At 41.2% G+C, this 27664-nt stretch overlaps 1 protein-coding gene across 7 annotated transcripts in view; it reads right to left on the bottom strand.

The window, feature by feature from the left end:
- Positions 1-25198, bottom strand: part of nbeal2 (neurobeachin-like 2) — a 39975-nt gene extending 14777 nt beyond the window's left edge. For 2 of the 7 annotated variants that reach the window (XM_061716716.1, XM_061716718.1), the window contains exons 1-29: positions 24730-25197; positions 17964-18052; positions 17636-17800; positions 16380-16461; positions 15968-16080; positions 15671-15753; positions 14479-14564; positions 14068-14371; positions 13706-13812; positions 13279-13365; positions 12408-12491; positions 12060-12158; positions 11259-11914; positions 11040-11172; positions 10301-10420; positions 9850-10180; positions 9627-9709; positions 9430-9522; positions 8242-8413; positions 7249-7382; positions 6482-6641; positions 6114-6216; positions 5843-5993; positions 5470-5625; positions 5205-5364; positions 3550-3638; positions 2697-3413; positions 2426-2607; positions 2120-2276 (exon numbers count right to left, since the gene is read on the bottom strand). In XM_061716716.1, the coding sequence (XP_061572700.1) occupies positions 2120-2276; positions 2426-2607; positions 2697-3413; positions 3550-3638; positions 5205-5364; positions 5470-5625; positions 5843-5993; positions 6114-6216; positions 6482-6641; positions 7249-7382; positions 8242-8413; positions 9430-9522; positions 9627-9709; positions 9850-10180; positions 10301-10420; positions 11040-11172; positions 11259-11914; positions 12060-12158; positions 12408-12491; positions 13279-13365; positions 13706-13812; positions 14068-14371; positions 14479-14564; positions 15671-15753; positions 15968-16080; positions 16380-16461; positions 17636-17800; positions 17964-18052; positions 24730-24807 (4974 nt within the window). In that variant the 5' untranslated portion in view covers positions 24808-25197. Of the gene's footprint in view, positions 1-2119; positions 2277-2425; positions 2611-2696; positions 3414-3549; positions 3639-5204; positions 5365-5469; positions 5626-5842; positions 5994-6113; positions 6217-6481; positions 6642-7248; positions 7383-8241; positions 8414-9429; positions 9523-9626; positions 9710-9849; positions 10181-10300; positions 10421-11039; positions 11173-11258; positions 11915-12059; positions 12159-12407; positions 12492-13278; positions 13366-13705; positions 13813-14067; positions 14372-14478; positions 14565-15670; positions 15754-15967; positions 16081-16379; positions 16462-17635; positions 17801-17963; positions 18053-19174; positions 19324-24729 lie in introns of those variants that run through there. The other 5 variants (XM_061716722.1, XM_061716725.1, XM_061716715.1 and 2 more) reach the window with 4 other exon arrangements.
- Between the last annotated feature and the right edge of the window lie 2466 nt (positions 25199-27664).

Below are 27664 nucleotides of genomic sequence, written 5' to 3'. Positions count from 1 at the left end.
CAACACCCACACTGTCAACTGACTGCTTCTTATTGTCCTTATTATTAAGAGTTTAAAACATCAACTTGATGAGTATTTCCTTTATCATTTGATTTAATCATCACTCTGTGCCCAAGAAGTCCACTTTTAATCCATATGGAGCCCACGTGGACACACTGGGGTATTTCTTGAAGGTTTTATGTGTCATAGTTTGACATCATTTTATAGTCATCAAATTGTGGTCTTATAACACATTTCTGTCTTAAAAAACACCTTTGGGTGATCATTTGGGCTCCAACTAAGTCACAGCAGAAATGTACAGGATTGCAAAAAGAGACCTGAGCCCGAACACAAGCTGCTACTCAGAGATTCAGCTCTATTTTAAAAGGAGCTCACAGTTTATTTATCTATTTTCAGAAACCAGTTATTTTGAAGTGATCTTGTGCTGCTCTCTGCTGAAAATCTGTGGTCTCAAGCAGAAATTGCTTGCACCTCTCCTGAAACCTGCTAAATCCAAAAAGACTCAGTAAAGAAACAAGTACGTACTTCTAATATAAGATATTTTGGGAACTAAATGTTGCCCTCTAATAAAAGTTTGCTAGATGACAGGCTTTAGATCTCAAGAGTTTCTTTCCATGGTTAAATTATAATAAACTTTCATACCTGTAAGTTAGACAAAATAAGTTAGACATACTACAAGGGCCAGTTTAACATAAACATTGCAACAGCTCGCTACCTAGCTGTCACCTGGTAATAAAATCCTCATATAGGAATTTCTGATTATCGTATTACAAAACAATGTACGGATTAAGCAAAAGGATTAGCTTGAGCTTGAGGCTTTAGTTTACAGGGTTTGCTAATTTTCCTTAATGGGAAGTGTTCAAGCTACATAACAACAAGCAGTGACTGTTTTCAAACCAGTCCTATGTTCACTGGATATTTATTAACTGGATTGCTGTTTTTATTTATTTATCTATTTATTTTTAAGTCAACACAATAAAAAAAATATGTAAATCAGACTCTAACATTTTGAAACAACTATCTGGTTTACCAGCATACAGAAAGTCTAAACTGTGGGGAACTGAACGAGTTTTTGAAAATAAGTTTTTGGGCATAACAATTGACAATAAACTAAATTGGAAATCACATATAAACAACCTAAGGCTGAAATTATCCAGAACTATTGCTGTACTGAATAAAATGAAAACAGTTCTAAACACAAAGTCACTCTATCTGCTATACTGTTCCCTCGTACTCCCACACATTAATTATTGTGTTGAAATCTGGGGGGAACAACTATGAAACGGTAATAAACCCAATCTATTTACTTCAGAAGAAAGCCATCAGAACTGTTAGCAAGTCTGATTATTATTCGCCTACAAACCCACTGTTTATTGACCAGAAATCCTTAAAATTAATTGACATAGTTGAATTAAACACTGCACTCCTAATGTATAAGGCACACAACCATCTCCTTCCATCCGTCTTCTGTTTGTTTTTTGTTTTTTTTACTAGTTTTTTTTTCTGTCATATTTATATATTTATATATTGTCTTCCTTCTTGTTTTGCATGTGTGTTTACTTTGCTCTTTTTTTTTTGTAGTACTATGAAGTAAACAAAGTTGAAAAGGGTAGGCACAATAAGCTCAGGCTTCAGCCTACACCTTTTGGTCGGTTTATTCCTTACTTCTTTTTTTTTATTATTTCCTTCCTACAAAAGGAAATGAAATGCTAAGTATTTATCAATGGAAACTGATCGACCAAATAAACTATTTCATCATCATCAAAGCAGCGGCGTGATGGACCTATCCTCCCGAAACAGATTTATCACATTCACGCTTATTGATATCAACATTATTACCAATATTCCCGATTCCAATCACCACCTGCTCAGATCAGTCCGTGCATTTACAAGTTAAACATTATTTGTGCCTGTTTAGTGACTTTAAAGCTGAAAAATTACCCTTTTTTGGCTTACTAATTAGATTCATCATTAATAAAATGTATATATCAGAATATTAGTTTCTGACAGGAAGTCTTATTTCCCTTGTGGTCCATTGTGTTGTCAGAGTCACCCGACTGTCACCAGCACGGGGGCTTTTAATAGCGTTGGCCGGTGGCACATGAATATCGGGCTTCACCTTTTCGCTCCACAGTGTTCGGTTGTCTGTGCCCTCGGCAAACAGGAAGTCCTGCAGCAGCCTGAGCAGCCGGACCAGGCTCGGGCAGAAAGGCAGAGACACTCCCTGGGCATCCCTCAAGTCCGACAGCGATGACTCCAGCATCATTTCCAAAAGACTGGTGCAAAGAGAGGCAAACAGACTTTAAATACATCGCCACATGACGTCTTAATGTCTAAGGATACTCAGATGAATGTGATTAAACTTGTTTTCCCACTGCAACACCAATTCACAGGCTCATTTCATTTTATAATCTACTTAACTGACCTGCGCTTGATTTCATCGGGGGGGCGCACTAGCTGGCAGGAGGAGCCCAGTTTGGTGAGAACAGAAAACACCTGCCCCCTCTCCCTCCACACCACGTCCTCGGCTCCCTCAGCACCTCTGCCGCTCCACAGCACGGAGAACACGATGTTGGTCAGCAGGTTGCACAGCTCTTCTTCGGGAGTCTGCTGAAATTCAAACAGTAACATTAAAAAACTAATCTCATCAACGGAGTCCCGGTTTAGTGAAATCTGCAGTAAAGGAGCAGGTGTACCTGAGGGTTGGATGTGTTGGAGATTGTATCTCCAGTGGGGGGATCTGTCCCATAGCTGGCATCATCCAGCACGTTGGACAAACTGGAGCTCTTCCTCGGCCTGAGCGGTGGAAATGGTTTACAGTGCTCCAGAGGAGACGGCGTGTTGGTCTGACTCCCCACGGGGGTGTGTGTGCCCGTCTCCCCCACGCCTCCCAACTCCAAATCAAAGGGCGATGTCCCAAAGGGAGAGAGCGGCTGATAGTCTCGCCCCTCGTCTTCAGGACGAGACGGAGTAATGTCTACTGCATTAGAGATGGAGGACAAGTTGCTCTCCTGGTCCACTGAATCGAACGACTTAAAGTGATGGGAATCCGTGAAGTTTTTCAGCGGGCCTCCACCTCCACTGGGAGGCGACTGGGACAAGTCGGAGAATCCCTCAGAGATGTCGCGGTGACCGCCGTTGTCGTCGTCCTCCTCCTCCTCTTCCATGTCCTGAGAGCTGCGGTAGCTCAGGAAGATGTCCGTGCGTGCGTCCTCGATGACTATGGACTGATCTCTTCGCAGCGGCGGTCTGTGATTTGGTTGAAAAGAGCCGTGAGTGCCAGAGTCTGCGATGCTGGCGATGTGTGACCCGTAGGACTCTTTCACGTAGAGCTTGGTCAGAACATCCTGCCAGCCCGGCTGCTTGGCGAGCTGCCTCACGTAATCCTCGTTGGAGTAGATCAGATGGAAGAGCTGGAGTCGTTTCAGAGGGACCAGAAAAACAATCAGTTAGTCACTGAGGTGATACATTTGCTTATGATCAAAGTTTACATTTGACAAGTGGATTACAACTGTTTTAGTGAAATACGGGCGACGTGAACAGACTAACCTTGCGGCAGACGTCCAGTCGTACCGTGAGCTCAGCCCGATGGGACAGACAGGCCACGGCCAGGAGGTCTCTGAAGTTTGGGCTGGCATCTATGTGGTACCAGGACATGTTTACTGAGTTTATGTGTGATTACTAAATACCATTACAGCACAGAAATGTTCCAAGACTTTCAAATCAGATTTCCTATGTATTGACTAATAGTAGTCAATACATATGAAAGATTTCAGGCATTTCCTAACTCTGTTTATCGCATTTAATATGAGGTATTTTCAACAGACGAATCCAGAATTAAATTTGTTTATGGGAAGGATAATGTGGAAACTGGTAATTGGGAATTTTTTTTTATAGAGAAAAAAGTTAAAGTTGCTCCTCTAAATTTAAGCACTTTAATTTTGGAGCTTCATTCTTCATCTTACTCATGCCAGAAAGTTCATCATTTTGAATTTCATGTACTTTTTTGCATAAAGATCATTAAATTGTTTTTTTATGATCCCTTCCAAAAACACTTCTGTTGAATCAAGACAGTGTTTCCCAATCCAGTGCCGAGCATATTTGAGATGTTTCCTGCCTCCAACACTCCTGAATCAAATGAATGGGAAACGAACTGACTTTTGCAGAGCTCGATAACAAGCTGGAGATCCAATCATGTTAATGGGGTGTGTTGAAGCAGGGAAACATCTAAAACATGCAGGACAGAGGGTCACGAAGACCAGAAATTGGGAAACATTTAGTCAAGGTAGGGATTTTTACTTGCCCATTCCAAGTTTATCTGGGCTGTTGTAGCTGAGCTGACAGGCTGATATGCTAACTCGACTGATGTGATTGTGGATATACAGTGCAAATATGTAATAAGAAGCTCTGCATGAGTGTTTGATAGCTCAGAATACATTTTTCCCATCATTGACAGTCAGCCTTCCTTCCACAAAAGCTGCTAAGCTAAAGCCATGATACAACCTCCATGACCAGTCCATGAAAGTTTAGATAATGTAATTATTTGTTGTTGAGTTTGTTTTCTTCTATCCATAAGACTTTTTCCAACATCAATCTGGCTTGTCTGTGTGATCTTTAGTAGACTAGAGATAGGAAGCCGGGCCTTTTTGAGACTCGTGTTGTTCTAGTTGCTGCCTCGGATACCTGTGTGGTTAACCGTGTATCTCATGGTGGACCTGTAAACTTCAGCTAATGCGAGAGGAGTCTTTAGACGCTTCTCAAGGTTCCTTTGTGACCCGGCAGAAGTGATCTTTGTTGGTTGACCGCTCCCAGCAAAGAAAACAATGGACTTGAGTGTCCTCCATCTGCACACAAGCTCTCTCAGCAGTGGATTTATATAATCCAAACTCTTTTAAGATGTTCCTGTTGTTATTTCCAGCCTGATGGCAGATAACTCAATTTTCTCACACTTACAGATATTGATTATTCCTAATAAAGAAAGATATTGTTTCCTTTTTCTATATGTTTCAACAAATACAATTATACAATACTTTTAATCTGTAATTTAGTTCAGAATTTCATGTAGAGTTTTGGAAAATCAGTCCACATTAAGTTTGATTACTGGATGTTTTATTTCTGGTTTGGTTGATGTTTGTTCACAAAACCTCAGATGTTGTTTGTTATCCATTTTAAACCCATAAAAGAAGCTTGTCTGTGATTATTACCTGTAGCGAGGACCTGCTCGTACAGACACCGAACGGTGGTCATAGTCACAGGAATGTCTTCAATGGAGCAAACAAGGCCCAGATAGCCCAAATCCTTCAGCTTAATGCGCTGCTTGTTGCGTTCAGACACCTTCTCACTCTTGAGAATTTTGTATAAAACCTGCAAAACAGAGAGGAAGTTTGCCCATTTTGATAACCGATGCCAAGTGAGCCTGCATTTAAATTGGAGCAGTAGTAGGTAAGGAGTCAGATCTTTGGTTCTCACCCTGAACACTCTCTCTCTGGCCTCATCTCCAAAGCTCGGCGTGAGCAGCAAGCAGTAAAGCTGCTCCACGCCCCACTCCAACAGCACATTCTGCACGTGCTCACGAGGAGGGCTGCTCCTCAGCAGCTCATAGAGCACATCCAAGGCCTTCACCACCTGACAGAGAGAGCAGAGCTGATAAGCTTCTAAGAAATACGGGCGAGAGATGAGTAAAGCTCTATAGAGAGGAGTTTGAGAGTAAAGACATGTGAATCTCAGAAGATTTGTGAGCGTTCAGCTGGAAAAAGGGAGGAAACTGACCCACTAAAAAGGTCAGACGATTGCAAGAAAACATCTTTGGATAAAAACAACTTTTAAAACAAATGTGCATCACCTGCTGCTCCTCCTTGATGGTTATTATGTATGCGAGGACACTGTGAAGCTCCTCGGACGTCGGAGACTTGAGAAAATCTTTCAGCAAGGCAAACAGAGACGTCTGAATCGTCTGCTTCTCGTCAGACAGGGAGCTGCCATCTTTCTCCACACTGAAACCAAACGCTTATGTTTATAATAGCTTAAACCACTCTAGTGCAAATTTGGTTAGCTTTGAAAGAAATGATTAATGTTGTGTGTTGACTTGAGTCAACACACTTCTTAAGGTTTACCTATAGAAGGTCCGAATGGTATCCAGGATGTACTGAACTCCATACTTCCTCTTCATGCGCTGCTTGCTCTTGTTTATCACAGATGACAGGTACTGCACATGTGCTTTGGAAGAAAAGAGAGCTGTTGTCACATCACTTCTGGTTGTGTAAGGGTGTTTTGAAGAAATACATTCATAACAAAGTTAACAAATGATTCACGTTAAAAAGCTTCCCACAGCCTGAACTTGAGAACATGAATGTGTTCTAGCTCTGCCCTCCCCAGATCTCTCCTGGCTTCTTTCACTTTCGGTGCGTACACATCGACAGCTTCACATGAAAACCTTCACAGGTGCATTAGTCAGGGACGCGTGGGGATGCTCGCGCCTTACCCAAACAAACAGCAAAGTGGCTTTTAGTCCAGATGCGGAAATTAAACAGCAGGTGCTGGTAGAGCTGCTGCAGCAGTAAGCTGTGGCCCTCGTTGAAAACCTGCTCCAGCAGCAGCTGACACGCAATCAACACGTTCATGTCCATCATGCTGCCTGGGACCTAGAGTGGACACAAGATGAAGGTGTGGTTTTTCTCAACAATAGCAAGTTTCTACATATTTTGATTTGTGTGTGTGAGGAGGAGTGTCTGTTTTTGACCTCCAGTCAGTCGAGTGCATGTACATCGCAAGTGTGTGGCTGTGATTGTGTACGTCTTTTTCATTGCCAAATAGAGACACCCCATCTGATTATTAGGACACAAAGAAGTTCCCTTACAGGATGCTCCACCTTAATATTTCAGTTTCAACACATCCTGATGTCTGAGCTGCACCAGCGCAACACTCGACTGTTCGATGCCGCTGACCTGCTGCAGGCCTGCAGTTTTTCACATTGTATTTTGATGTTAATATAATTCTGCTAAATGTAACTGTTTTTTTTTTTCCTTTTTGGCTGACATCATTTGCTTTCATTCAAAGTTAAACCATGCATACATTATTCCCACACAAGCACTTGATTCTGACAGATAGCTGCCGTTTCACCCACACCAGAGCCATTCATTACTCCACAACTGTGCCACAGCAATGCGGTGGAAAAGGTCACACTGTCAGGCGTTATTCCACTCTTGTGTTCGTCAGTTTTGAAAACATGCCGCTGTGTGGAACACCTACCTTGCTCAGCATGGCACCCATGACGCTTGGCCCCTGACATTGCAACAGACTCTCCTGATTGACAGGATGATGACGAATCATGTTTTTCACCATCAGCAGGAAAGCAGCAATACTGTTTCTCTCTAGTCGGCCCTCTGAGGAAAAGAAAAAAATAAGTAGCAGCGCAAAACAAGGTTTAAGATTTCCTGTGTTACCCACAGTCGGTTATATTTGTGCATTACAAAGCATTTTGTAGACGTTATCATATCTCAGGATGAGTCATATGTCAGATTATTTGTTACGGTTGTTTGGTTGTCCATTTAAGTCATTTTGTTTACTCCATCATTTCTGAAAATGCTACTACGACCTGCTCGTGTCTGACATTAATCAGCTTCGGCTGCTTGTGAACCAGTCCCTGTGTGAAGTTGCATCATGCAGCGTGAAGGGATTCTAGCTTAATTACAAGTTAAATTGCCCTAAAGTAATTTTTAGTCAAACACATTTAGTTAAACACATGACACTAAATGAACCAAAGAAAAGAAGTTGCATTTATGATATTTAAAGGTTTCACACACTAACATGCCACTTTGTTATGTATATGAGGTATACCTGATAAAGTGACTGGTGATTGTACAGTACAGACCAAAAGTTTGGACACACTTCCCCATTTGTTTGAATGAGAAGGTGTGTCCAAACTTTTGGTCTGTACTGTATATCTAATGTATTAAGAAATACAGATATGTTTGTTTCATAATCTAAAACTTTTAGATTACTACTTACTACCCCAAAACAAAACAGGGAGTGGCATTTCCTGCCCACAGAATTGAAAATTTTAATTTTAAACAAAACAATTCTGGTTAGAAACATGCACCTATTACTACTCACTGTGATCACAGAGCTATTTTTATGGGTATAAATTCAATTATCTAGACATTGACAAAGTGTACTTCATGTCATCTAAAAAAAAAAAATCATAATGAATAAAGTGCAGAGAGATAACTAGAGAGAACTAACCAGCAGATTTGTTGAGAGGCAGCAGCATAGCAGCAGGGCCTCTGGAGGAAGTGAGCTCCGGTCCCAGCAAGTCTGAGGTGTCCTGACCGCCATTAGAAACCTGCTCAGCCTCACACACTTGCTGAAGCAGCGGCACCAAAACCCCAATACCACCAATCACATTTACAACATCCTGCAAGGACAAGACCAGAAATAACTCACAGCAGCCCTGTTGTAATGTCTTTAAAAAAAAAAAGAAAAAAAAAGCAGATATGTAATTAACAAAAGAGACCTGCTGGAAGAAAAGCCACTAAAAAGAAGAAAGTAGAGTAAAAAGAATATATAGGCATCCTTCCTGATTCTTATATAATTTCTATAAAAGCAGAAGTTTCGTCAGTTTGGATGCAGGTGTGCGTGTGTTAACACAATGCCAAAGAGGAAAGACATCAGCAGTGATGTTTGAGAAGCAGCTTTTGCTGCCTGTCAGTCTTGGAAGAAATAAAAGGCTATTTCCCAACACTTTGGAGTGCTTCCAAGATTAGTCTCAAGTTGAAAATAAAGTTGCATCTGAACAAACCACAGAACTTCTGGAAAATGTCATTTTGGTCAGACAAGACCATAGTAGAACTGTTTGGCTGCAATCAATAGCACCTAATTTGGTGAAAACCAAACATTTGATCAGCACAAACAGCTCATGTCAACTGTCAGGCGCGATGGTAGAAGAGTGAGGATTTAGGTTGGGTTTTCTTCTTTTTTTTTGTAGCCACAGGATCTGAGCACTCACCGAGCAGTCACTGAGTTAGCTTGCTATCATTGAATTGACTCTCTGTATATAATTCTCTGTATCAAGTATTAATGAATCAAATGTGAGACCATCTGTCTACCAGGAAATCCATAATAGAAAAGCTTTAAAAGCCACTGACCCAGTGAATGTTCTGACCTCAACACCATTGAAATCCAAGGCATTAATGAAAGCCTGCAAACCTCAATGAGCTGAAGCAACACTGTCAAGATGAAGGTCAAACTTCACTACAATGACGAGATAGATAACATAATGTAGAAAACTATTACGTCACATTATTCCTGCTTAAAGGCAATTCTACAAGCTATTGAGTCATGTATTAGTTCATGCAGTGTTAAAGCACCAGACAGCAGTCACAGTGTGAAATTTCAGTAAAAGATCATAATTAAAATGTTTTCATTTCTAACCCTGATGTCCCAGTTCACCACTCTATGTCCAGTAAGTCTGCCATCATATTGGTGATTAGGAGCCAAGTCCAGACATATCTGACTCTTAAATGCCTGGAATGAAAAGGGAGGAAAAAAGCACACATATGTAAACAAGAATAGCTGATTGTGGCAATGTGATTTAAAGAAATGTGAGTGTTCTACTTTCAGTGAGTCACCTGTGGAGTGTAGTATAGTAGAAGCTTGCCATTGAGATCAGATAACTCTCCATCCGCTTTGAATAAGGAAACGTGATTAGGGCCTGTGATGGAGAGAATAAGAGCAGTGGAGGTCATGAACTATGCAAACATTACTTGTTGTACATGCAAAAGTATAATACTCCTGTTTTCAGTGTTTTAAGGTTAAAATTGAACTGACTGGGACATTGTGATTTTAACCAACCTGCGGCATATAGAGCTCGCGCCTGCATGTGCTGCATAGCCTCATGGCAGATGAAGGCGGTGCCCAGGAGCCCGTCCAGTGATGTAGGTGACCCCCACTCTGTGTCCTGCAGTCCCGCTGGAATGGTGTGCACAGGGGAGTCTCCCAAAGACCCCCAGCGTCCTGCTGCAAAGGAGGCTGGGAAGGACTGGGAACGGATGAGGGAAGGAGCGTGAGTTGGGAAGGCAAATTCAGGTGATGGGCAGGATGTGAAAGACATGAGAAGGTTTGGGGAGGTGGTGGTGGTAGTGGTCCGGTGCCCCGCAGAGCCGATACAGCAGGAGGTATAGGGCTTCACGAACAGGTGAGGGGAGAGGGAGAAGAGAAAGATGATGTTAAACTGACAGCCAAGAACCAGTCAGTAACAGTATGTGGACATCAGCAGCAAATATTTGATTCTGGTTGTAACTACCTCGCTGAAAGAGGGAAAACGCAGCTGAGCTGTTTTCCGCTGCTCTCCATCGATGTAGACCGTGACCAAATTCTGACCAAATGGGCGACGGCCTGGGATGTGAACTATAGCAACTGAATGCTGTGATAAGGAAAACATCAAAAACCATATACATTTGAACTGTATTAAAAACAATTTGTGTGTATGTGTATATATATATATATATATATATATATATAGGACTGTCTCAGAAAATTAGAATATTGTGATTTTCTGTAATGCAATTACAAAAACGTCATACATTCTGGATTCATTACAAATCAACTGAAATATTGCAAGCATCTTATTATTTTAATATTGCTGATCATGATTTACAGCTTAAGAAAACTCAAATTTCCTATCTCAAAAAAATTTAATATTCTGGGAATCTTAATCTTAAACTGTAAGCCATAATCAGCAATATTAAAATAATAAAAGGCTTGCAATATATCAGTTGATTTGTAATGTAAAATTTCTGTTTTTTTAATTGCATTACAGAAAATAAAGAACTTTATCACAATATTATAATTTTCTGAGACAGTCCTGTGTATATATATATATATATATATATATATATATATATATATATATATATATATATAGTCCAAGTTTGAGTTTTACAACATGAAAATAAAGACCAAAGACTGATTTAATCCTGAATCACATTTATTTTCATTTAAGTTAAATGACCAGAAGTCATTATAACTGTAATCACACTCACCCAGCTTGAGTCAGCGAGTGGGTATTCTGGCAAAGCGACAGCCATGTAGTCTTTCTTAGTGCAAACAGCCACCACCAGCACGCCTTCCATAGTGAAGAAAGCCTCCATCCCAGTTCCACTTGCTGTGAAAAAACTTTACAGAAGAAAGAGAATCTTTGTCTTAAACCATGCTATTCAGCCATCAATATGACAAAGCTATGCCTTGCAAAGCCCTTTTACCTGTAGAGCTGCTTCCTCCGAGGTCCTTTTCCGATGTCGTGGTGAGCCCCCGTGCCAGAATTGAATGGAGTTTTACGGTTGTTAGAGAAATCCGAGTGACAAGATGGGAAGTCCATATTGAGGCAGAGCCAAGCATGAAAGGCAAACCCGCTGCCTGGCCAGCGCTGGACCGGTGGCACCATAATACCTGCCATCGGCGGCGTTAGATCAAAATATTGCAAAGCACTGTCTTTGCCTTCTCTGGCTGCCATGGCTGAGAGCACGCGTATGATCCGTGTGCAGTAGGGGTGCAGCCTTCCTGACTCTGCACCGTTGTCCTGATCCACCCTGAGGAGTCTTAAGATGTTCTTCAGCTCTTCTGGTTTCAGACAGCAGGAGCCTAAGTCCTGTAGGAGGCCCAGCAGGGCGTCTGCACACTGCCTGTCCAGACTCTGGGGATGTGACAGCACCTGCAGCAAAGCCCCAACCATGCCTGCCTCAACAGCCACAGTGCGACAGGACAGGGAACCCCCACACACAGCGGCCAGCCACTGGGCCACCAGCAGCTGCAGGTCCCGCTGACAGGACAGGTCAGGCAGCCACTGCAGCAGCAGCAGCAAAGGCTGGTCGTTGCTAATGCCCAGGTGATGAGCATGGGCGTGCTCCCCCTCCACTGCCTGGAGAGAAGACAGAAGGTAAGAGGATTCAGACAGGGTGAAACGGTGAAGGTTAATTAGCACCAACACTATTCAAACTGGAAACTTGACTTCTACAGTCTTTGCAAAAAAGAGGGTAATGAGGAGAAGGAAATGTAGGTTTCACCATGTTCATCAGCTCCTGCAGCAACCTTTTGGTGGGTTGACCTTGACTCTTCAGCACATCAAACAATTGGGAGTAACCAATCCTCTCCTTGAAAACCTCCTGAGAGGAAATGAGACAGAAATAGGTTGGAGAAAGCGACTCTACAGGGTATAGCTAGCTGGCACATTTCTATTATTGGAAGGAAATGCAATGAGCTTTCCACCAGGAACGGAAACCAACTTTCCCCGCCGCCAACTCATTCTAGCTGCCATTGTCGAGGTTGTAATTGTTTGTTTCTTTTTTTGTAATATGTTCTAAAAGTATGAAAGATGCACTATTAAACCATGGTAAAGTCAAGAAAGGTCTTACTTTTGCAGAAGGGGAGTTACTCATTATGGATGTGAGGACCCCCAAGGCGTGAACAGTAATACTGTCTGATCCTTTCTCCCACACCTACATGGAAAAAAGGGGCACAGTTAAAAGTGGAACTATGCTACTGGGTGTTTATCAACATGAGTTGACAAGAAAAAGGATCAAAATGAAATAAAATACTGCAGTGGTTATCTGTAAAGTGCAGGCAGAAGTGCACCACAATTACTGCAGCAGACTGGGTCAAAGTAAGAGGGACTGCTGTACCAGTCACCAAACAAACACCTCTTTGTTAATTATTGCTACATCCCAGCATGCAAAAACCAAAGCCATAAAAAAAAACAAAAGAAAAAAAACAGATTTGAGGCAATCCCCAGCTATTGCTGGAAATTAGTCCAAGACATGAACCAGGTCATTTACACAAGCAGCACCAGTCACATGAAGAGCAGCAAAAATAGTAGGAAGAAAAAAGGGAAAGACATGCGTTGAAAAGCAACCGTTTCATGCACAGTGATAAACACAGCACACCCTTCTTATCCAGTGCTGTCAACAGGGAATTCAGCCTGTGATCGCTCTGATGCAAGTAAACACATTTAAATGAAACTAGCAGTTCTCCCAAATAGGAGTACCTAAAGCAGTGAGTGGGTCTTGCAGATGTGCAGATACGGCTGATAAAAAATGAGAAGACCTGATGGCAGTTATTATGGTATTTTACCTGCTGTATCTAAAACTGAGGGTAAGTCAGACTTCCTGTTAAACCTTCCTGTTTAAATAGCTCAGAGCGCTTAACAAGTGGATGGAGGGTTGAGTTTCCTGCTGACAGACCACTATCAACACTGAGTGGGGAGTGGGGAGTGGGTGGGAGGGGTACCTGGTCCACTTCGACATCTGTGAGTAAATGCGTAGTGAGGTCACACACAACCTCATGCTCTGGCCTACGCCTGTTGCTCTGAAAGAGCTTCAGGACACACACACATTCGCAGGCGCACACACACACACACACACATGGCACAACAAGGACAGAAAATTAGACAAAAGTCATCCGAGATTGGCAACAGACAGGTTTGATGCAGGTCTTTCTCTACAGCCTTGTTTAAGCCACGTGGCGAACCATGAGCTTGAAACATTTTTATGTTTGTCAAATTTGAGAAGGAGAAATCATTGTGATAGCAGATGTGACATCACGGAAAGAGGAAACGGCTTCGACATAAATAAAATAGGTGTAAGACAGACATAGACGGGCTGGTTGACAGATTAGGAGAGATGACTGATGTGTTTTTGATAGAGAGGGGTCTGACCTTGCTGTTCTGAATGAGTCTGAGGATGTGCTCAAAGCAGTTGTTGTTGAGGAAGACGGCCTGCAGGGCCGGTCTGTCAGAGCACTGCAGGATCTCAGGGACAGCAGCTAAAATTGACAAGTGGGAAGTTGACTCACCGTATTTACGGGACACGATTGATTTTTTTTTGTTTTGATTCAGAGACAAACGTTCATGTGAAAAAGAAAGCACACCCTCTTTCAGTTCTCTTTCCACTTTTAAGGTTTCCGAAACCTCAGACGAGATCATATTTATCTCGACTTTGTTTTTTTCACATGACTGTATGAATATAAAGTTTGATATTAAGCTTGACTTTAGTCCTGCTGCGGTGGACGTGCTCTTACTTAACATTTGACGCTGGAGCGAGATCAGATTGTCTTCCCAGCTTTCTCTTTTTTCCTGTTCACTGCTGAGCGGACGATTCCAGTTGAGGAGCTGGAAGTAGCTCTCTAGTATCGTCCTGATCTCCACCTGCCGCTCTGCAGGGCTGCTACAGTGTAGAAGATGGATGGTTGCTGTCAGGCACTGCAGAGTCAGCCGTGGGAGTTTGGTGCTCTTGGGTTCAGGGGAGTAGCTGCAGCACCAGCCCCGCAGAACAGAGAACAGGTCCATAACAGAGTGAGGGCTGATGGACAGTAGAGCATTTTTCTGGAAAAAAAAAACAGACATAAGCTCAAAGTAACTCTCAATTATAAACCATTTAAATGTGCACTTGTTAAGAGTTACAACTGAACCAGACAGATTTGGTAGCAGACCTTCCCTCCGCTGATGACGGCCCCCTGGAGATGAACCAGTCTGATTGTAAGGAGCTCTGGGATCAGCTCACTTTCCTGGAGACTGTCTGTATCAGTCCAAGACAATGGTACGAAAGACAAAACACACAGCGTTGTTTTAACGCAATTCAAATAAAGCACAAATTGTTGACTTTGTTAGTGTATGCTTCACAAATCTGGGGATGTACTACAAAATGTTCAGCTCTCAAATAGATATACAAGTCATTTGCAAAGTGAAGTTTACAAATTTTGTTTTGATGCAAAGAACGCAGGTTGTATAAACCAAATTTCAGGCAAGTCAATTCACCCAATTACAGATATATCGTTGTTTGTGTTGGTGACAGCCCATAGCATTAAAAACATCACCATTTTAGTAAATATGCTGGATGGAAATATCCAAACCTGTCACAAGTTTCAATTCAGCCTAATTGCATTATTTTCAATAATACAATAATACAAAGTTATACACAAGCGGTTTGTGTTAAATGCCTAAAATGTATTTTCCAGAAATATACCAAACTACCAATAGAGCAACGTTGGAGGTGAATTACAGGAGGCGGGTCTGAGGGTTTGGTCTTAGTGATCGAATATTTTGAACATTTTTCTCCAGGTGTAGAAAAACGGTAGTTCTTGCTTAGGAGAAGAAGGAAAACAAAAGGAAAAGAACCAGAAAAAAGATAAGAAATGAAGGAGAAAAAGAAACACAAAAGAGCTAGGAACCTGCAGTTTGCTGCTCAGACTGCTAAAAATCCAGAACCTCAGTAACGTGTCTGCACTGCCTCCTCAGCAAAAAACAAGTCTTATTAACTACTTATGTGTTACACAACTGGCCTCTAACATTTCCTATTAAACTTGCTATTACAGCATAATCCACAAAGAATCTGGCAACATCCAAACTTTCCCAAAATTAGATTTCCCACTTGGTTCACAGATTAGCACTCAATGATCAAATCGTATAACTGATCCTAAAATTTGAAATCCTTGGCCTGGCGTCTGATACCTGATAACTAGATGCTGGATAATTGAGTTCTTAAACGAGAAATTAACACACTGACAGACTGGACTGGCTATTTATTTTTGTGCAGAAGACATACATTTTTCATATGGAAACACAGAGATAGGAGCGGTTGGGTTGACAGAGGTCAGAGCGGTAGCAGCTGAAGGAGTTTCTCACCGTGGAACAGAGCAGGAAGCTCTTCTGGCAAGGCTAGCGGTGAGAACTTATATTTGTTCCTCTCCAGCAAGCTGACCTCCTCCCTGCAACACACAAAGCCTTGAGTCATACACTCCCATCAGGGCTTGTCAAGTGTGTGGCTACCAGATACTACGGTACTAATGATGTTTTGACATCAAGGCAGAGGATGAGGTGTTACACACTGCAGAAGGTTGGGCAAGGCATCAAGCCTTCTAGTCTTTGTGTGACTGAATTCCACCACCCACACAGTTATGAGGGTAAAGCAACACGACTCACCCTGCCAGGCGTCTCCTCCATGTCTGATAAGGGTCAAACAGACTCTCACAAAGCACGAGTCCATACTGCACAACCAGCTGCAGGGATGACTTCTCCCCCTGTCCCTTCTTTATCTGTATGAAGAAAGGTGTGGGAACACAGTCATCTCTCTTTCATCCTCAGCACAAGCATTTGTTTGAACATCTTTTCAACAGTCAACAAAGTCCTGTACATTTACGAGAAAGGCCAACTACACACCCACTTCTCTTTGAGTCTGAACTAGATCAGTTAAGTCAGGGTGAGAATGTCGAGACCTATACAAATGATCAGTTCAGTGTGCCTTTAGCAGTCTCTTTACTTGTACATGAATGTGATGGACAGCCAAGGCTCTTGATAGATTACTGAGCTTTGTAGTCTGTTTATAGTGTCTTACCTGGTCCAAACAGAAATTCAAAAGTTTTATAGTTTCAAAAACAAAACTAGGGGTCTTTTCTGGGTCAATGTTCTCCATATTCCTAGAAAACAAAACACACATAAAGGTGTCATTCATTTATTGGTCCTTAATGAATACAGCCATCATGGACAATGTAAATGCACAGAGAAGAAGAAACTTCCTGACTCTAAGTTGCAGCAGTTTTGCAAAATCTGCATTGCATTTCCTGAAATACCTAAAGGGAAATAAATATCTGGTTCCCCAATAACCAATAGCTCTTTTGTTACTGGTACAGGTTGCATGTTTGATGAAAGCATTTGGTGAGACATTTACCTTCCTGTTTCAAACTAATTTGCGATGCAGAATAAAATTTAAATCCAAACAGAATGTTGTGATTTGCGTGGTGCACTGGGATAAGCTCCAGCAGACGTGATGCCGTGATAGAAAAGGGATGGATATTATGATTTGATGTTATGAATATATATTTAGCTTAAAATGGAACAAAAATCAAATGGGGGAAAGAGAGAAAGTTTGATTTGTTCTGCTTCCAAAAGATAAGCTTTTAAAGCAAACAGAAAAGCTTTAAAACTTTAAGAACAGACATTTTTAAAGGAGGACCTGCCTGAAGCTGATTCAGAGCCAGTTATCATCAGGTTTTGGCCTAGTGTAAAGAGATTTCTCCTAATTCTTAAAAAACCTTTAATGACATCATATACCATGGATGAAAAAATCTTGGAGCTGAGTTGGGTGCCAATGAGATGCTCTTAAGCTTGACACAATTTTTCTAGTCTTTATTTGCACTTATTTAAAAGATTCTGCAAGCTTAAACTGAAAATGAGCATTTGGTTTGGAGAATAATGAATAAAAAGATCACTGTGTTACAATTTTCTTTACTGTCATTATGCTACTTTCATTTAACTAAAAGGGCCTAACCCTTGCAAGCCGTTAAGGATTAGCCCTCTGAGGAGCTGAGGGCTTTTGCTCTCATTTTGACCCGAGCCTTAGGGCCTTGCAAGGGTTAAACTATTGGCAAGGCATTGCATAGATTTAGTTTTTTTCTCCCACTTAAATCAAAAGATTTACATAGCCTATCAGCATCACCGTGTGTCTGGATGTAGTCCTATGCTTATCAGTTTGCTGCCCATTGCCATGACAACACTGGGATACATTTCAACTGCAATTAGCACAGGAATTAAAGCATATGATGTGTTTACTCTAATGACTGGGCAAACATGCACAGAGCTGTATGACCTCACCTGCAAACAATGATGAAGAACTTGATGAGGAGCAGTGGGTGTGGCGTGTTGCCGTTGTGCTCGGCGGCGCTGGAGAGGTGGAGCGCGCTGTGCCATAGCTGTGTGCTGAGGAACACCAGGACCTCCCTGGGGAGCAAGGGCACCTCAGAGCCCCCCTCCTCCAGTCTGGAGGAACACAGACAAGGATGTGGAGAGATGTGTGGAGGGAGAAAAGTCAGACCCAAAAAAGCAGGCGCTCAACGCTGTGATAGGTGCTGCGAATATGCCTCTGGGAATATTGGCCGGTGAACATGTAGCTTGTGAACGTAAGATGAGTGTTACTACTCACCTCCGAGGCTCCAGCGAGTGCACATCAATGAGCCTCTCAAAGGAAGTCACAAATGCCTCCAGCCACTGCTGCAGGTATCCCAGGTCTTTCTGCAGGACATCAGAAAACCAACAAACATGTGAGACAGCGGAGTAGTTCACACACCTCCAAGCTCAAGCTCTGTACTCATAATCAACACAATATGTAGATCATGTTTAGGTTTTGCAACTACATAAAAGATTAGGTGCTGAGGTGCGACAAAGTGTGGCTGAAAACATGGTAGTGACTAAATCTTTTGACCTGTTTTTGTAACAGGATGTTGCAAAGAGATGCAACCCGTGGAGAAGAGCACATGATGTAATTCTTTCCCTTTTTTAAGAAATTGAAACAAAATCAAGGCATTCATGTCTTTTAAGTGCAAACCACTCACAACTCAGTGTACATTACCAAACACAGAGAGACCTGTCTTTAGCATGGACGTGTCATTGTCTTGAACTAGTGACTCCAACATCACTGGCTCCTTATAATGTCATGTGAGTTGAGGATGTTTATACACAACGACTGTTATCACAGCTTCAATCGGCTTCTGCAGTGCAACATATCCTGCCACACTTCCCTCCATACATCAGTCTCTTGATCTTACATCAGACAAAATATCACAACAAATGGCACAAGGCTAACGGGTCGACATCCAACTTTCATTTTCAAAACCTACTTTTACACAGATATAGTGCTAAATGATCATTTATGAGTTCTGATGGTTCAGGCAACCATTTGATCTTTCTAAAGTGAAATCACCAAAGACAACATGCAGAAAACGTCCCCTAGTGTCCTGTCATGGAGAAACCTGAACATTTTAATGAGCTGAGCATGGCAGTCACCACTGCTGATCTATGACAGAGAAGCTTCTCATATTTAGGAGGAAGACATGAGTTGTTTCAGAGTGACTTACTCACCGCTCAGAAATAACACATGGAACAAAACACATGGTATGACAATTCATCAGGTACTTCCCCTGCAGCAGCAAGCAGACAAGTCATACATGACCACTGTTTACTGCTGCTGGTGAGGCTTTGTGCACTATGCTTTCATATGCATGTATGTCTCAGAGCTCCTCGCATGTCTGATGCATACCCAACAGTCACAACTTCCCCTCCGACAGAAACTCTAATAGAGTAAGTCCAATAAAACTCTTTGTGCACCACGCTGTGTTACTGTCAAATGCATCTTACCAACTGGCATTGGCTTATGTTCCAGTCCATCTCTCATTGTATGAGTCTGTGCAGGGTGCCGGGTTCCTGCGAACCCAGTCTCAGTGTCAACCACAGTCCGCAGCTCAGCAGCCTCGCATCACTCCTGACTAGCACCAGCGTCTGACTCAATTGCCTTCTGTCTCTCAGAGTCAAGTGAGCAACCAGGAAATTACATGTCACATTAAGTAAAGCTCATTTCCTTCAGCCTCTTCGTCAAACCTCTTCCTCTTTTGGCTGCACGGCTCGTTGAGAGCAGAAAGGAGGCAGGCCTCTATAAAAGAATTCCCACAGAAACAATAAAGAACTAAGTCTTTTTTTTAATGTTTTCTAAATATAACTTGGTAAAAACATGTTTAAACTACATTCTCGATCCAGCTAAGGCTGCGGGTTCTTTCACACAGTATTTCTAACTGGAGAAAGCTTCAGGAGACTCGTTAACAGACTGTAGGCTTTACATGCAAAATATGTAAGTTACTGTAAAATAACTATCACATCGTTGAATAACACAGAGTCTGTATGAAAGCATTCAGCATGTAGACTGTAAAAGGAAGGGAAAAGCAGGATATGTGGGCTTTATTCTCCTTGGATGCTCCTAGGCCGGGCTCATTACAAGACACAAACCTGTTGCATAAAAGTCCACATTTCTGCCTTAAAATCGTCAGCGGTATCGGTAAGAAAGGCTGATATAAAAAACTTAATATCACCTTAAACATACATCATCTTACTATTGCCTGTTTTAATTGAAAGTGCATGTACTACAGTGGATTAAAGTATAAACAGGAGGAAAAACGGAGGAATCTGTGGAATCCTACATTTCCCCCCAATATCTTACTTTCTAAGGATGACAAAGTTTGCCATCTTTGCACTTTATTTTTTCATTACATTTTACAAATTAAAAAAGAGGAGGGGGGGATACTGCAGCGAGCAGCAATAAGTTACTGCAATTCCATAAACCAATTTAATGATATTCACAAAAATGTATGTTTGATCATTTTTATTATCACTCCGTGCAATTAAATTAAACCGGGGGGGGGGGGGGGGTGGGGGGGATCAATTCTCCGACTCGTGATGTCACAGCTTCTCAAACAGAAAATACTGCTTTATGCTGCATTTTTCCTAAATAACTTCTTTTGTTAGCCAGCTGCATTTCAAAAGTTGGTTTTAAATGCAAAATATGAGGATGCACATTTATGTTTACACTTGGATAGCTTTTTAAATTGACAGCAATTCTTTCAGTATACTCTGAAAAAACAGGAAGCAGCCAACAATCTATTGTTTTGCTGCTCCAACATCTGGATAACTTAGTATATGGGACCTCAGGAGGAAAATAGCAAGGACACTGAAATATACTTTCAAGAATGCATTGTTATTTTTCTTACAGTGACTCTTATGATTGAGTTTTACTGATTTCCAATTGATGATGTAAAAGGCATCTGAACGATTTAATGTAATTCATGATTCAGGTGGAAAAACTTAGCTTTTTCTCTGACGGCTTAATGCACACATCCAGCAGGCCTTACTTTGTAGTTCTATGTGAACGGAAAATGTTTAATGTGGATGAAAGATGGTTGGAAATACTGTGTAAAGTATATTGTAGCTTGCTGAATGTGAAATCAGAAATAATTTATCATGTGATAAAAAAAAAAAATATCACAGCTAGGAAGTGAGATTGATTTTCTAATGAGAAGTAAAACAAGACACCACCTATTCCCCTCACCACCATGTGCAGCTAAAGGCATATGATCATTGTACTTATATATGATTCACTTCATTAAAAGTGCCATTGAAACGTGGGTCAGAAACAGCTGTGAGGAACTAGCCCACACGAACCATTTCATTTATTTCTGTTTTCTCTGCACGCTGCCAAGCAGCTGTGCTTCTCCGTGCTGCTTGGCATTCAGCTTCGCTCCAGCTTCCTGCACAAGTGAGAGCAAAGAGCACTTTGATTTTCCTGGTTGGCTGCTTTGTTGGTAAACAGGGGCAGTCGAGCCACACGAGGGGATTCGATCACGGAACTCTCATCATGAACTTCAGGGACGGCTGTTGTTTTATATCCGAGTACAGTATATTCATACGTATCATGGCATGAGGAACTGAGACAAATACAGAATTAGGGGTCTGACTTTGCAGCAACAAAAGCTCTGTTTTTTTTGTTGTTTCTTTTTAATCACAAAAAAAAAATCAGAGGGGTTGGTTTCACAGCTGTGGCGATGGTGGGAGTGGGGTTGTCACTGTGGTCCAGCGCTACCACTAAACGCTGTAATTACTTTCTCAAGCAAAGATCACAGCCCAATTATACACCACCTCTCTGTAACCCTGCTATCTTTTGTATCCGCATTGATCCTTGTTCTTCATTTCCATACATAATTATGTCAAATGGAAAGTTTCGTTTTGTTATGTTCCAAATTGTTATCATGTTATAGTTTTTTTTAAATAAGCAAATTAAACTTGAATGATCTGCTTTTACAAGCAACCATCAACAGCTAGAGTTAATTGGATGATTTAAGAAGAAATAATCAGAGACTATTTATATTTTATTCATCAATAACATATTTCTGTTGGAACTTCTTAAAGGATTCATCTGTTTATTTAAATGTACATTATTTTGTTTCTGGCAGTAAACGGTGGTCATTGTGCTTTTAGTTTGAATAATCGGCGAGGATTGCCGAGCTCTTATGAGGACTATCAAAAAAGCAAATTTTCAACATCTAAAACAACTTCAACCTCAAAGATGTCCTGTTTGAGAATATTTAGTATCAAATGACTGCCTGGGAATATTTAGTATCAAATGACTGCCTGATGCAATAGAGGAACTGAATAAAAGTCCACAGTAGCACCAGAACTGAAGCCTGAGTCAACTTAACAGCCGCTTAAAGCACTGTAATAAAAGATCTACCAACTTAACTTATAAACTATGTTGTTGTAGTGTGACCTGGGAAGAAGAAAAAACATGTCAAAAAGCGCTGCCTTTCAGCATTTCTCAACGCACGATCTGACAAGTTCTGTCAGTGATTAGATCAGACCTTTACTCGTCAGGGATGAGCCTCTTATGATAGCCAGAAAAACATTCCCTGAAATAAGGTAGAGAGCTCTGAAATAGTGCCGTAAGGCTGGTTTGAACATTAAGGAGTGGAAGGTATGGACTGTCTTTGGTAATATGGGGGTCTCCAGCATGTCAGCATGGCTTGGTGTAGCACCCAACTGCAAAATCCAGAAAATAACTGCAAACCATTTAGTGGGTAAACAATGCAACTATAGTTGCCTCTAGAAGCGTTTGCTGATTAGCAGTATGTGAATGGATAAACAAATGTCTAATGACAGAAATGTATCCCCAGAGGATTAACCTGTTAACCTGAAAATATCAGTACATTTATAACCGAGGGGCTGTCTATGCTGAAATGTTCTCTCTATGTATGCTGCCATTTCACAGTGTGGTTAAAACATTTCACTGAAGTCCCTAGATGGAGAAAGCTTTGTGCAGGGTGTGTGATTTCTTGCACAATCGGAGGAAGCAGAGCTCCTTTATCAATGACAAGTCTGGACAAGCCGTACTTCTTATTGCAACTACAGAATGATGACTGAGGGGCGGCATGTACCTAAGATTTGTGCAATTAATTGTCAAAACTCATCAAGGGTGTATTGTTAATATATATTTTTACAAGTCTCTTATTTCCATACAGTGCAGGACCTTTTGAGTGATCAAATAGTTGTACTGAGAAAACAGTTAGATGGATTAAAGGGCTTGCTTCCATCTGAAAAAAAAAAAAGAAAAAACTTAATCTGAGGTTTGTTTTCCAGATTGACTGATTTGCAGTAGTCGAAGTTTTCCCTGGTGTGTGATGAGCTACTGAACAAAGTCTGTGAGTCAGAGATGGGATGTGTCCAGCTGAAAAATGACTGTCTGTGCCAACTCGACTAACAGGCAGATAACAAAAACATTAAACACAATGGCATGGAGGTGTTTAAAGGAGAGGCAGGGGATTGGTTCTAATGTCTTTTCTGCAGCCTGTTGTTCTCTCCTGAGCTGCATAAAGTGTTGACATTTGGGCTCAGATAAATTCTTTTCTTCTGTGGTCGATCATTGTAGACTGAAGATTGAGAAAAGTCATCCCCTGAGACAGCTTTGAAATGGGTGTGCTTCACTCATATCCAAAAAGGAGACTATTATAAGCTTAGCTCTTTTAGTTGCGACGGCAGCTGGAAAGATGCAAGCGAGAGCCAAGAGGCAGTTTATTAAGGAAGTGGTGTCACATAGAGATGCTAGACAACTGTCACAGACAGATTCAGGGTAGCTCCTTCCTACAGATCTCACACATTAACACATTTACCCCAACCAGTCTTTCTGCCAACAAAATTTGCTGCACAACCAGAAAGGTTCAATAGATCCACAGTTGTACATGCAGCACTTACCCACGGGAGAAGTAAGAGGGTGGATGATTAGAAACATACTTCCTCTGGGATCTGCCAAAAGCGACCACAATGACAACTTTGATAATGAACGCTGCAATAGGCTGAACAATTTGAACATCTATTGTTGATGTATTTAGGGAATTCTGCAGTTTTGCCCTCCTTTTGACTCATTCCCTCTTTTAAAAAAATCAATGGTTTTCCTTAAATGAAAAATTACTCTACTATATTCAACATTAATGGGAAAAAAATGCAAGTCCATTGTATTTAAACTTAAGACGGATCTGCTGTGATGAAAGGAGAGGAATCCTATGCACAATCAAACTTGGAAAGAAGTCTGTCCTCAGGCATGGAGGCAGATTGCAGGGACATTAAATAATAATAACTAACCCAATGCCAAATGTTCTTCTTTTTTTTCTTCAAGAGCAAACACGATGTGAAAGCAAGTGCAGCATTCATTCCATGTCCTTTCATTCATAACATATTACATTTGAATAAACACCCAGAGAGCTGAGCTGCAGTAACACCCACAGGGGGCAACATTTGGGATCAAACCGCCTCACAAAACGCCAGAGGGGAAGTCTTGTTCAAAGTGTGAGCAAAAATAATGGCAGGTTTTAAGCTACCGGTAAAGAAAGCACATTCAGCCTGTGTTCCTACAGTACTAAATGACAACCTGCACAGCATAGTTATTCAGGAACTATAACATATTTGTACCGTTATGGTTTTTGGCAGAACGTGAAGTGAGGAAGAGAAACAGGTAAGAACAGGAAGAGGAAGTAGACTCAGAAACACCTGCATCGCAGGTACAACGTCTAAAAGAGGAAGAAAATGTTTGAAATACCTATGCATTGTGCTTTCAAAAAAGAAAATGATCAGAAAAACAGATAATAATAATACGAGACAATGTCCTCTTGTTTGCAACCCATTAAAAGTAAACAAACACACTGTATGAGCAGCGACTTCCTGCTATCAATACCATACGATCCACGACAGGGGCATAAATGATTGATAGAGCGCAGATAATCACCATGCGTTTATCGACCCGAGCTGTAAAGTTTATGCAGAGGACGCGGTGGCGACAACAGGTGTCCCCATCAGCTCTTCTCTTCCGCACTTGCGCTCACCTTTGTGTAGTACAACATCCACAGCTCATACAGCCTTTCTTTCGATGCCATTCCGCCGCCTCCGGGGTGGCTGCTCATTATCTCCCTTTATTTCTTTTGCAAAGCCCCAAAAGCGGCGCTGTGAGTGTGAAGTTGTCTCCTAAACGCAGGGGGACGCGGCGCGCTCCTGCGAACCATCCCCGTGCAAATCCACAGGGCACGCGTCCAAAAGGAAAAAAAAAAAAAGTGTTTTCAGTCTCAGACGCCTGTGAAGTTATCAGAGTGACGGGCAGAAAAAAATGCGTCCACGGCGAGATCAATGCCCAAACTGTAAACGCCGGAACCACAATGCGTGTAAATACATGGCCAGAGGAACACCCATGTCCGCATTTCGAGCGAGCTCGTCGCTGGATGGCTCCTATTGGAGAGCGTTCCCACGGAAGAGATGCCACCCGCTCCACGACGCGTGTTTGAGTCAGCGAGCAGGAGTGGAAAAGTCCTGCGTGTTGTGTGAGCAGGACCCGACGACCAACAAGATAAAAAAAAAATAGATCTGTCAGGAGTTGACAATAGATAACGCTCACAGGTAGGCTGATATTCTTAAAGACACACGCACAATAAACAAAGCCATGCCAGCCTATCCACTGACAAGAGAAAATAAATCTAACTTAAAATAAAATAAAAAATAAACATTTCTCATAGTTGAAAGTTTTAACTAGTCCAGGGATGTAATTTGTGTGTGACTGTTTACAAGATTCTGAATCTGATATAGGATACTACTGATTCTCTAATGATACAAAGCTGGTTGAAAATCAATTTACTTAAGTGTCTTTCAACATTCAGAGAAGTTTATTTTTGTGATTTGCACTAATTTAGCACTTGACTGCTTAAACTTCATTGTAAACATATTTTTGTTTATTAGGCTATTAATATTCCTCTATTTGAAACTAATTTGCCTTGTCTTGTCACTGGCTGTTCGATGGTTCATTAAAATCCAGCTGTTAATGACTGTTATAAGTCTTGTGTTGCTTACAATACATTTACATTTAGATAATACATAACCAGTCTTTCAGAATGATCTCAGTTATGTGTGGATACATTCTGTATGCATTAATGAGCGTGGTGATGCTTGTGTGGGGTCGTTTTGGAGCGGCTGTTGCTCCTGAAGTGGTGTTTCGGGACAGATGTCGTACCAGGACGGGTGTGTACGGGGCTGGGAGGTGAAAAATCAGAGTATACCCACTAGAATAAATTAGACTACACCACTGGTTAAAACGCCCTATGTGCAGCTTTTTTCAATTGTGCAATTCCTGCAAACTCAGAATGAAACCTTACATTTTGCATGCTGGGGTGCAACTGCTTACTGATAAGCTAAAGACAGAGACTGATGAATTTCAGACAGTTATTTGTAATAGTTCCTTATTTCTTGGTAGGTTGCAAGAAATAAGAATGATGTTGCAACTCTGATTAAGACTGCAAAGACTAAGAGGTGTGCAACATTGGTAATAGGAGTTCAATGCAGCATGATGCTGAAGAAGCACTTGGGAAATTTATTACATGTCCTGAATTTGATATAATACTAAGGGAAAAGTGCCCATTTTGTGAATAGTAAAATGAAAAAAGTGTCAAATGTAAACACATTTTATGAATAGGGTTGGTTTTTATTGGAAGGTGCACTCATAACAAGCATTTGGACGAAGTGAACTTTGTGATCATTGAATCTAATATACTTTCTAAAGGGAGTTATTTATCTAAGCTGATAAATCTTTACACTTAGATTGCTGTACTGAGCGGATAGTCAGAGGTCAAGATGTAAGTTTGCAGCCTAAATAAGTGATTTAAAGCTTTTATCTAGCCCCATGGCCACAACCTTGGCTGTATTTTTACTACAGCCAGGTGTGGCTGTTACACCCTACTGTTAGTCATCAGGAGGAAGGACAACCTGAAGCTTGAGGCAGCTGTATTTCAATGGAGATGACCTACATTTCTCGGCCTGACACCATGACAATCAGCAATCAGTGAACTAACCAATGAGATGTTTATTCGTGATAATGTGCCCTAATAAAGTGATAAAAAAAAGGTTGTACGGCCCTAAAAAAAAAAAAGAACGAAAAGTGGGGTGGCTTCTAAAAATATTCCGTGGGATACTGAAAATTAAAAAATGTCAAAGAATATAAGTTAAGGCACTACACACGAATAAGCAAACATGTTTCCTTTCCTTTCCTACTGTCTGACCGCCCCTTAGATGTTCTTAAGAGAGTACGGTATTTGGGTCACATCATAAATGAGGATCTATGTGATGATGATGACATCCAGCGTCAGTGCTGTAAGCTCTATACTCAGGCCAATATGCTGCCCGTAGATTCCATATGTACACGGCTGATGTTAAAGTAAAATTTATTCAGAGCCTATTGTACACCTCTTTACACAGCTCACCTTTGGTGTAATTATACCACCAAAGCCAAGCTAAAGAAGTTGCAGGTAGCATATAATGATGCGTTCAGGATCCTCCTTAAACTTCCAAGATGGACAAGTGCAAGCACTTTATTTGTTAATTGTTATGTCCCCACCTTCCATGCTCTGCTGAGGAATTTTATGTTTAAATTTATGTGTCGACTCCATGAGTCAGAAAATTGTCTAATAACTGCACTCACTAACATCAAACGGAGTGATACAAGGTACACATCTGGACTATGGAAACATTGGAACAGATGTTTGCATGTATTTTAATGTGTGACCTGTAATCTTTATGTATTTTTATGTATTTTATATGGAACCTTTTGAGTCTGTAATAAAGTATTCATTCCTTTAAAATGCCAGGATAAATAATACATTCCGTTGTAATAAGCAAATACATGTATAATCCCAATTTAACTTATGATTTTGTAGAAATTTGTAAACAAAACATGACGAAAGCACGTGATCAGGCAACAGGCCGTGCAATCGATGTGCTCGA

This window comes from Cololabis saira, chromosome 3 (genome assembly GCF_033807715.1).
Source record: "Cololabis saira isolate AMF1-May2022 chromosome 3, fColSai1.1, whole genome shotgun sequence".
Taxonomy (NCBI): Eukaryota; Metazoa; Chordata; class Actinopteri; order Beloniformes; family Belonidae; genus Cololabis; species Cololabis saira.
This window is presented reverse-complemented; position numbering and strand designations above follow the sequence as displayed.